Source organism: Vombatus ursinus, unplaced genomic scaffold (assembly GCF_900497805.2).
Source record: "Vombatus ursinus unplaced genomic scaffold, bare-nosed wombat genome assembly UNPS02014820.1, whole genome shotgun sequence".
Lineage (NCBI taxonomy): Eukaryota > Metazoa > Chordata > Mammalia > Diprotodontia > Vombatidae > Vombatus > Vombatus ursinus.
In genome coordinates, this window is record NW_020954598.1 from 20,703,179 (window position 1) to 20,714,621 (window position 11,443).

Consider the following 11,443-nt stretch of genomic DNA (forward strand, 5'->3'; position numbering starts at 1 on the left):
ACTGGAGCCCCTGGCTTACTGAGAATGACCAGGAGCCATAGGGAGCACAGCCCTCCACCCAAGTGTCTAGATCTCTAAGGTTACCCTCATTGAAAGGAGGTAGAAGATGTCATCACCTTGAGTGGTAGCTCTGAATTACCCTCTCTTAGCCCAGAGATTAGCCCCACAGCCTTTGGCTGGATCTAGTTTATACTTTGACTATCTACTAGTCTTTGAGAGCACAGGGTCATCTCCACACTATGATGAGACTTTGCAGGAGGAGTTACAGAATAACCAGATCAAATCCCACTCTACCCCACCCCCACCCTCAGCCCCACATTCCTCCCAGTTCCCACAAGGTGACCTGGCTAGGCCAGCTGATCCCTCCCAGAGGATGCCTCACCTTCCACCCATCCATCCCTAGGGGCAGATTCTGGGCTGGGGTTCAGAGGTCTCCATCCCAGAATCCTGGCTGGGCTGCTGACCTCCCTGCCCGCCTCCTATGCCCAGAGAGCCCCTGTCATTAGCCCCATAGCCTCAGGATCAAAGGCATTCTTTCCCCCCACAAGGAACCAGGCCAGCTTGTTTCTCCTCCCCCACTGCTTGAAATTTGGTGACCCAGGGCAGTGTTTGTATCAGACCTTCAAAACTGATGGACCTTGAAGTGCATCAAGTTCAGTCCCCTTGCTTTACAAATCAAGAAACCAAGACCTAGAGAAAAAAAGGAACTTGGGGACAGAGTTGTTCATCAGAACCCGGTCCTGATTCCCGATGCAGCACTTTTGGTACCATCCCACACTGCCTCAATGATAGATAAGCCCTACCTATCCTAGCTTGAAGGGCCCCAAGGAGGTGGAGGATGTAATCACCTTGATCAATACCACCAAGCAGCCTCCCAGGCTCTAGCTAGAGGTACCTTATCTTTCTTTCTTTCTTTCCTTCCTCCCTTCCTTCCTTTTTTTTCTTTCTTTCTTTTTTCTTTCTTCCTATCGATCTATCTGCTAGACAGCTATATATCTCTATCCATATAGTATCTATGTTTATGTCTATCAATCAGCTAGATATCTATCTCTATGTCTATCTAATTATCTATCCATCCATCTAGCTAGCTTCTCTCAGGCCAGCAGTGATGAGAAAATTGTGCTGAGCTGAGTCCAATGGATGGAAAGATTCAGAAATAAGGAGAGAGAAGGAGGCCACAAACCTGCTAGGGAAAGGGAGGGCTGAGAGTGCAGAGAGACACGTGGCAGCCAGCTCACAGCTGGTAAGGAGCCAGCAGCCCAGGACTCAAGTTCTGCCTGCTACCAACAGGATCGACAACTTCTTGTCAGGGGCTATTGTAGAGGAGGATTCTTGTTTCAGGTCATAGTTGGACTAGAGGGTGTCTAAGGCCTCTTCTTATACTAAGATTCTGATTTTCATGTAAAAAGCCTTGTTGCCTCAAGGAGCATGGGAGAACACTGGATATGGAGTCCAGGGAGACCTGAGTTCAATATCTGACTCTGTCACAAGGTCAGGCTTCTTAGCCCCTCTGTGTCTCAGTTTCCTCGTTGTTAAAAGGAGTGATTTAAACTAGAAGGTCTCTGAGCTCTAGCTCTAAATTCCATGACCCTATGACTGTAAGGGTAGGGAAGGGGATGGAGGGGAGAGTGTGAACTTTAGCTGATAACCTGAAAACACACAGCCCTTTCTTTATACAATAGTTTCTGAAATGTTTCAGGTAAATCAAGATTTTTTTTAAAACCCAAACCACAACAAACTTTTTTAAAAATTTAAAAAAACAAACCCAAACCACCTTTTCCATTGCCTCACAAGGAGCACCCCCACCCCCACATCTGAAAAAGCCTGCTATCATGGAATGCTTTACAATTTACAAAGTGTTTGGGGAAAGACTCCAAGATACTGGGCACAGTCAAGTCATTGCCTTACAGGATCATAGATACAGATCTGAAAAGGATCTCAAAAGTTGTATAGTTCAACCCCCTCATTTTACACATGAGGAAACTGAGACCCAGGGGTCAAGTTGCTGGCCCAAAATCACATGGGTAATGTCAGAGATGGTATTTGAACTCAGAACCAGGGAACCCAGGTCCTTTCTCTGTTTTGTACCCTGGCTCAATATTCTCCTTCTCCAGGAGTACACACTGTGATAATAATAATAATAATAATAATAACAATAATAATAATAATGATAATAATATACTTCTAAACTCACAACAACTTAGGGTCTATGGGCCTGTCTGAAACTGCCTCTGCTCTGGACACTGGGAATGGCCACTTGGCCTGCCTCCTTTTAAATATGTCCCTGCCCCATGCTTTTATTTCCTATTTGTTTCTACTGCATTTCCTGAATTAGTCAATACTTTAAAGCTCTGTGCCCATGTTATCACAGAGGAAAATCAAACCAACCTCACCATCCCCTTCCCCGCCACTAAAAAAAAAAAATCAATGGCCAGGAGCTGTCTGGAGTGAAGGCAATTTGGGCCCAAGTGTCCCATCTACTGCCTAGTAGGAATAAATGAAAGGCAGAAAAAGCATTCTTTAAGCTCTTGGTTTGCGCCAAGCTCAGTGCTGTGTGTTGGAAATCCACAAAAAGCCAGATGGTTCTTGCCTTCAAGGAGTTTGTTCTAACAAGTGAAGGCAACCCAAATGAGGACATGGCGGCTGGACAGGGGTATTTTGGTGTGGGAAGTCACTGGGAGGGTGAGTGTTGCTGTAAGGTAATTGATTGGCGTGACCTTTCCAGAAATAGTAGTGGTGATTTAATTATTGTTCCCAGAGATGATGTAGAAAGAGGGGGTGGAGGCTAAAAAGAAACGTGGGCATGTGGGGGGCAGCACAGCATGAAGGTGGCCAGAGGACAGCGGTGTGGTGAGCCTGGCTCAGGATAGTGATGGAAAGCTTGGCAGAACTGGCTACAAGGGGCTATCACTGACCCGATTCCTTCTGATCTTGGAAGAGCAGCTCACCGGGAGGGGGGAGGGGTAGGGGGTTCCTGGTGACCACCTCAGTCATATCCTTTCTTTGCTGTTCCCTCCCTGCCCTCCATGCTCCCCACCATGACCTCCAGAGGCTTTCTCTTTAGGCTTTGAACCGGTCTTCATGAGAATTAAAAGTCTTATTGCTTTCTGCCCTCCTAGACTTTGTCGTTCTATGAAACCTGCTCTAAGCCCCAACACAGCTCCTATGAGCAAGGGCCCCCACCAACTTGGCCTTAAGGAATAACAGCAGTCTATAATTCTCAACCCCTCAAAGTGCTTTTCTTACAACAATTCTGTCAGATAGGGAGCGTTAGTTTTATTATTCCCATTTTATAGATGAGGAAACCGAGGCTCTGAGAGGTCTAGCAATTTGCCCGAGGTCACACAATCCTCCAGTTTTGGAATCTCAGAGGTGGAATTGACTTGATGGGGCCTAAGCAGGAATTCCTTCTATAACATCTCAGACAAATGTTTGTCTCCAGTGACAGGGAACTCAGTACTTCCCCAGGGCAGCCCATTCTAATTGTTAGGAAGCTGTTCTTTCCCTCCAGCTGAAACTTATCTCACAGTAGCTTCTCTAAAGGGTGGGCTGGGGAAAGGAAGAAGCCAGAGCCTAAGCTAGAGACCTTCAGCCCTAGGGCTGGGCCCAGAAGGTCACAGGAGGGAGAGGGGGATCATGGAATGTGGCTAGAAATAATAACAAGAATTTACATTTCTCTTGTGCTTTAAGGTTTACAAAGTGCTTTCCCCCAACAACTCTGTGAAGTAGGTGAACTAATATTATTATACTAACCATTTTGCAGTTGGGGAAACAGACCTAGAGAGGCTAAAGTGATTTGGCCAAAATCATATATCCGATTACTGACAGACTAAGGTTCAGATTCTTTGAATTCAAAGAATGATCTTTCCCCTACACCAGAGGCTCTTTCTCACTCCCTTTGCTCCATACCTCTTCCTATTTTTCACCTGCCTGGGGAATAGCAAGCAATTTCCAGAGCCTGCCCCAGGCAGGCCAGAGGGAAACTGACCTTTCACTCACTTTGGCAAACAATTGTACAAGCCACATCCCTTGCCTCCACCCGTCTGTGGACTTCCTACAGATATCCATCCCCTTCCTCTCCAGGCAGCCTGGGGAGGGAGTTCTCCCAGATCCATCCCAGAGGTAGGATTTCAAAGAGGACAAAAAAGGAAAGAGGCTCCAGCTCCATTCTCCTTTGCCTCCATTCGGACCCATCAGGGTGCCAGCTAAAGAGACTGCAGAGGGTAGGCATCTGAGTCCCAGAGGCTGAGATAAAGTAGGGGAAGGGGAGGGAGAGTTCACCACGGACTCATAGACTGTTAGAGCTAGAAGGGATTGTAGACATTATCCAAGCCCTTCCTAACCTCCCCTCAGCTTCCATTTTTCCAGTTTTCTTGTATCTTACACTCCTACTTACTCTTCAGTCCAGTGACAGTGGCTTCCTTCCTGCTCCTTGGACAAGACCCTCCTTCTCCCATCTCCCTGCTTCTTCACTGGCTGTCCTCCCTTCTCATCTCTCTCCTGGCTTCCTTCAGGTTTCAGCTAAAATCTCTCCTTCTACAAGAAGCCTTTCCCAATCCCCTTTAATTTTAGTGCCTAAAAAAAAATTTTTTTTTAATTTAAAAATTTTTAGTGCCTTACCTCTGTTGATTATCTGCAATTTTTTCTGTCTAAGGCTTGTTCTCACATAATCGTTTGCAGGTTGTTTCCCCCATTAAACTGTGAGCACCTTGACAGCAGCAAACTCTCTTGCCTTTCTTTATATCCCCGTTGATTAGCACAATGTCCGGCACATAGTAGGAACTTAGTGCGTGTTTATTGACTGACAAAACATTTTCCTCAGGACCACCCCCAGGAGGCAGGCAGTGCCAACCTTATCACCTCCATTTTACAAATGAGGAAATGCGGGAGTGCAATTTGGTGGGGAGGGACAACTAACCCTTGTTATTTTAATGTGAAATCAGCTCGGAGGGAGCTGAGATGGCAGAGCAGAGACAGGACCTCACTTGAGCTCTCCCCAATTCCCCTCCAAACAACTTTAAAACAACACCTCAAATCAAATTCTGAAATGGCAGAACCAACAAAAGGTTAGGTGACAATTTTTCAGCCCAAGACAATTTAGGAGTTCAGCAAGAAAGGTCTGGCTCACCAGGGTGGCAGCTGGGCCTGGAGAGCAAAATGCCAGGGGCAGCTAGGTGGTGCAGTGGATAGAGTACCAGCCCTAAGTCAGGAGTACCTGAGTTCAAATCCGGCCTCAGACCAAACACTTGATACTTACTAGCTGTGTGACCCTGGGCAAGTCACTTAACCCCAATTGCTTTAAAAAAGAAAAGAGAGCAACATGCCAGCAGCAGGGTGGTGACTGCCTCAGTGGCAGCAACAGCTTCAGAAACTCTCAGCCAACAGATGGTAATGGAGTTGGACAAAGGGTCAGAAAGAGATTATGGAGACCCTTTGCTGGGACTGGTGGGTTCAGAACCTTGTTGCATTACCTGTACTCAGTTCCCGGTCACAGTCCTAACGCAAAGAAGAGTACTAGCATTTGAGGCTGCAGGGGAACAGAGGTCCTGGTCATAGTTCCTGGGTGAAGAGTGCCTGTGGTCACTCACAAAGGAGCAAGGGCCCTGGCCTCAACTCCAGGGTCAAAAGGAACGATAGCATTTGTGGCTACAGGAAAACAAGGTCCCTTACTGGGTAAAGACCAGAGCACAGGCTAGGAGAGCAAGTGACCATACCTCTCCTAAGATCATACCACTTTGGAAGCATCAAAAACCTACAGATCCCCAGAACTAATTCTAAAAACAGCAGCACAAAAACCTGAAGCTTGGGACAGTGTCTTTTCCACATCAGGAGCAGAGCCCAACTTTAACATAAAGTGAAAAGTCAAGAAATAGGCTGGAAAATAAGCAAACCACAACAAAAAAGAACCTGAGTCATATGGTGACAGGGAAGTCTAAGACACAAACTCAGAAGAAAATGATGTCAAAACAGCTGCAAGCAAAATTTCATTTAAAAAAAGAAAGTGACTTTGAAACAAGCCCAACAAGAATTCTGGAAGAGCTCAAAAAGAATTTAAAAAATCAGAGAGGTAGAGGAAAAATTGGGGAAAGAAATGAGAAAGATGCAAGAAGATTATGAGAAGATAGTCAACAGCTTGATAAAAGAAGTTCACACACAAAAATACTGAAGAAAAAAACACCTTAAAAAACAGAATTGACCAAAGAGAAAAAAAGGTACAAAAATTCACTGAAGAAAAGAACTCCTTAAAAAGCAGAACTGGTCAAATGGAAAAAGGTACAAAAGTTCACTGAAGAAAAGCATTCCTTAAAAAGTAGAACTGGGTAAGTGGAAGCTAATGACTTCATGAGACATCAAAAAACAAACAAACAAACAAAAACAAACAAATCAATAAAACAAAATAAAAAAGAATGAAAAAAAGAGGAAATATCTCACTGGAAAAACAACTGACCTAGAAAATAGATCAAGGAGAAATAATTTAAGAATTATTGGACTACCTGAAAACCATGATAAAAAAAAAAGAGCCTAGATATCATATTTCAAGAATTTCTTGATATCCTACTACCAGAGGATAGAATAGAAACTGGAAGAATCCACCAATCACCTCCTGATAGAGATTTCAAAATGAAAACTCCCAAGAATATGATAGCCAAATATCAGAGCCCTGCAGGTCAAGGAGAAAATATTGCAAAGCTGCCAGAAAGAAACAATTCAGACATTGTGGAACCACAGTCAGGATCACACAAATTTTAGCAGCTTCCATTTTAAAGGATCGAAGGGCTTGGAATATGACATTCTAGAAGGCAAAGAAGCTAAGATTATAACAAGAATAACTTATCCAGTGAAACTGAGTATAATCCTTCAGGGGGAAAATGGATATTTAATGAAATAGAGGACCTTCAAGCATTCCTGATGGAAAGACTAGAGCTGAATAAAAAAAATTGACATTCAAATACAGGACTCAAGAGAAGCATGAAAAGGTAAACTTGAAAGAATAAACATAAGAATCTCAAAGTTAAACTGTTTACATTCCTATATGGGTAGATGATACATGTAACTTCTAAGAAGTTTATTATTATTAGGGCAGTTAGAAGGAGTATTCATAGACAAAGGGAATGGGTGTGAGCTAAGTATGATGGGACAACTTAAAAAAATGAGTTTGAAACCCTTCCCACAAACATATTAAGCACCTACACCATTCAGAGTCCTATGTTAGGTATTATGGAAGATGCACCATTTTAAATAAGACACAGTCCCTGTGGGGACATCCCATCAGAATGAGAGGAACTCAAATAATTATATAATTTCACCATGACATGATAAGTATAGTAGAGAGGCGGCATGTACAATGCAAGATCTGTGAGGGAAGGATGATACCAATCAGGAAAGGCTTCCAGGAAGTGGCATTTGAATTGAGCTCTAAAGGATGGGCAGCAGAACAGATAAAGAGCAGAAGGGAGGACATTCCTTAATAAATACTTTGCTGACCCATTAATCAAATAGTGTGATATGATAACCTAAAAAGCCAGTGGGAGCTCTCTGATTGGAACCATGTCCTTTGCCCTGGTCAGATCTCAAGGAATATATATCTTCTTCAGCTCTGGGTGCCATATTTGAGGAAGGATATTGACAAGTGGAATGTATTCAGAGATCCAGCTGGTGACCAGTAAAAGGAACAAAGGGTGTTTGGCCTAGAGAACACTTAAGAACAAGATCACAGTCTTTAAATATTTAAAGTACTGTCAGGCAGAAGAATCAGACTAGTTCTTCTCTGTCCTAGGGGAGGAAAGTAGGACTTTAAGAGGGGTGGCTGAAAAGAGGCTCCTTCTGACTCAAAATATGGGAACACTTCCTACTAATCAAGGCTATGAATGGAATAGCTCATGTCTATACTCATGCATGTAAGCACTTTCCATACTCATTTGATCCTCACAACGTGTTGGGTAGGGTATATCATCATCTCCACTTTACAGATGAAGAAACCAAAGTTAAGAGGTTGAGTAGTCCAAGGTCACAAAACTAGTCGAGTCAATAAGCATTTATTAAGCACCCTACTATGGGCCAGAAAGGCCAAAAAACGGCCTCGCTCTCAAGGAGCGCACAGTCTGATGACATCATGCAAACAACTATGTACAAAAAAAGCTATATACAGAAGGAAGGAAGTAGCATTGAGGGGGGATCAGGAAAAGAGGGATTTTAACTTAGACTTGAAGGAAGCCAGAGGATCTGAGGCAGCATTTGAAGCTCAGGTCCCCTTGACTTCCAAGTCCAGCACTCTGTCCACTACGTAGCCGGGCTTCTTCTGGAGCTAGTGAGTTCCCTGTCATTGGAGGTATTCAAGCGGAGGCTGGACGACTTCCCATCAGGGGTGGGGAGATGGGGATTCCTGCATCACAAAGGATGGTTTCTAAGAGTCTAAGAGTAAGGAACGCAGGTGATGCTGTGGAAGGGTGATAAATGGAACACCAAAAGCTTCTCCCCTGGGGGTCGGGTTTGGTCAGGCCGGATGCGCGGTCCTGGTCTCCAGGACGAGGCAGCCCCAGCACAAGCGGTGCCAGTCCTCTCCTTTCTCGTCCCACTCCCCGTCCGAACCCTCACCGTCCCTGCGGGGCAGCCAGGAGACCCGGCGGCTGGAGGGAGGAGACGCGGCAGCTCCAAGCTCCGTTAGAAGCCGTGGCCGCCTCCAGCCAACCGCAGAGAGGCTCTTCCCAGGCAGCCTCACTGCCCCAGCGCCTGCCAGGCCGCATCCTGCGCATGCGTACTCAGGCCCTCCCGGACTCCTAAGTCACATTGTTACAATTCTACCTACTGCTCCATTCACCTCCTCTAAGCCCGCCCCCTCGCAGTCCGCGCTCCCGCAGCCGGCAAGCAGATACATAGCGCTGGGGCACGCCCCCCCCGGCCTCCGCCCACTCTCGCGCTCAGTTCTCCCTTCTCCCCAACCTCCCCACGCCCTCTCCTTTCTGGCCTCGGATTGGAGCCTTGGGTGGACCGCTCCCGCCCACCGCAGGAACTGATTGGTAGGTTGGGGAAACTGAAAGGGAGGGAAGAAAAAAGGGAGGGAGGAAGAAAGCGAGGGATTAGACAAGAGTTTTTTCTTCCCCCCCCTCCGCCTCTGGAAAGTCACGTGTCACCTCAAACTGTGGTCAATCCTAACCCCAGCTTTTTAAAGCCTTCTTAAAGGGCGCGCAGCCTCTTTAATGGGGTCATCGTGTCCTGGGGTCCTTTTCTTCCTGTCGGTTGTCAGCAGGGTCTCTGCTCGTCTCTGCCCAGAGAAGCTAGGGTCTGGACCCGCAGGGCACTTAAGCCACTCCCCTTTCTCCCAACATTTGGCTCTGGAATGGGCAGAAAGGCTAGGTTGCGTCCAAAGTGGTCCACCCCAAGGCAGTTTTCTCCTTGGCCTGAGACGGGAGTCCAAGATTTCTGGCCTCCAGACTCAAGTCTAGGCAATGGGCTGTGGCTTTGTAGATTTCAAGATAGATGGGTTCTGGAAGGGGAAGGGAATTCTCTAAGGTTGAAGAGACTAGGTCTAGGTTGGGGAGAAGACGTCCCTCCTTCCCCCATCCCAGGGAGGAAACTGACAGTATTTGAATTGGAGAGAGTGACTTCAGCACTGGAGGTAAAGACGCGGTGTCTTTGGAGGAGGAGAGTGACTAGCCCTTCTAGCCATCCAGTCTTGATTTGGGTTTTACTAGAGGGCCATGAAGTCTGTATGACAGCCTGCTCAGCAGGTCTTTTAAGGCTGTGGGAGGATTGGAGGACGGATGCTCCTGCCCCTTCGATCTTTGTGGCCAGGCCTCCTAGGATGAGCTGGGCAGCTCTGGGTTTATTTAATCAAGAGACAGATTTGAATCTCCCCTCTACAACATTTTTAGACAAGTCTCTCTGGGCCTCAGTTTCCTCTTCTGTTAAATGTGGACGATGGGCTAGGTGAGCTCCATAAAATGTTGGCCTGGATGGTCACTTGGGTGTGTTGTAAAGGGGATTTTTTTTTTTTAAAACAAGGCTACTGAGGTCTCTTCCAACTCTGAGATTCTGTGATTTCTTTGATCTCTTTCCAGCCCCAGCTCCTCTGACCTTTGGCGGGGTCCTTTTAACCTGCCTCTGCTGCTAAAGGGAGCGCGCCGGCCGAGGGGCGCACGAGATTGCAGGCCTGCGGCCTTGCTAGGGTCCCCAAATCTAGCAGCTCGGGGAGAGGCTGGGAGTAGTAACAGAAGGGAAGCAGCTTGAGTTGGCGGGGTGGTGCCTGGGTGGCTGAGAAGGCGGTGCTCACGTGGATTTCCCCGAGGCTTCTTAGCCTTTTGTGTTGCTGGGCGGATTTCCGCAGGCCAGACGGGTGCAGGCTTCGGGGAGTGGGCGCGGCTTGAAGCCGGGGCTGCCTGCCCTGCCGCAGGCCCCGCCCCCCGGAGGAGGACACGCCGCGCTGCTACAGAAGCCCCTTTTTAATTGAAGTTGTCAGGCTGCAGCCCGCGAGGGAGGGAGGGAGGGCTGGCGGGAGGAAGCGAGCAGGCGGACGGGCGAGCGAGCGAGCGAGCGAGCCAGCGGAGGAGCCGAGCTGCCCCGGGAGGCGGCTGGGAGGGCGGGCGGGAGGCCAGAGCGGCGGACCGGGACGGACCCTGGCCCAGCCCCGCGCCGGGACTCGGGGGCGGGGGCAGCTGCGGCCCCGGGGCCGCCCGGGATCCGTCCGGGAGCCGCCGACTGAGCGTCCACGCCCGCGGCCCGTCTCCGGCCCGGGCCCCCAGGCCCTCCCGCGATCCCGATGAAAAATCGGGTCCGCGCGCCCATGGCGGTGGCGATGCCGTGCAAGAGCGCCGAGTGGCTGCAGGAGGAGCTGGAGTCAGGCGGCGGCGCGTCGCTGCTGCTGCTGGACTGCCGGCCGCACGAGCTCTTTGAGTCGTCCCACATCGAGACGGCCATCAACCTGGCCATCCCCGGCCTCATGCTGCGCCGCCTCAAGAAGGGCAACCTGCCCATCCGCTCCATCATCCCCAACCACGAGGACAAGGAGCGCTTCGCCAAGCGCTGCAAGGCAGCCACGGTGCTGCTCTACGACGAGGCCACGGCCGACTGGCAGGCGGAGCCCGGCGCGCCCAGCTCCGTGCTCGGCCTCCTGCTGCAGAAGCTGCGCGACGACGGCTGCCAGGCCTATTACCTCAAAGGTACGGGCGGCTCGGGGGCTGGGGGGGTGGAGGAGGGGAGCTCTGCGTGCTCCCCCCACCCAGCTGAGGCCCCGCGTGCTCCCCCCACCCAGCTAGGGACCCCCGTACCCCCCATCCCATCTGGGGCCCAGCTGGGGTCCCCTGTGCTTCCCCCAGGTTGGCCACCCTTAACCCCCCACGCCATCTGGGATCCCTCCTTCTCCTTCAGGACAGCCACCCTTGTCCACCCAACTAGAAGCTGCCCCCTCTTCTCCTCACCCAGACTCATCCTTAACCCCCCCCCCCCC

At 48.9% G+C, this 11,443-nt stretch overlaps 1 protein-coding gene across 1 annotated transcript in view; it reads left to right on the forward strand.

Annotated features, from left to right (window-relative positions):
* Positions 1–10,718: 10,718 nt before the first annotated feature.
* Positions 10,719–11,443, forward strand: part of DUSP7 (dual specificity phosphatase 7) — a 12,344-nt gene continuing 11,619 nt past the window's right edge. The window contains exon 1 of the mRNA XM_027837015.1: positions 10,719–11,156. Coding sequence (XP_027692816.1) covers positions 10,757–11,156 — 400 coding nt within the window. The 5' untranslated portion in view covers positions 10,719–10,756. The remainder of the gene's footprint in view (positions 11,157–11,443) is intronic.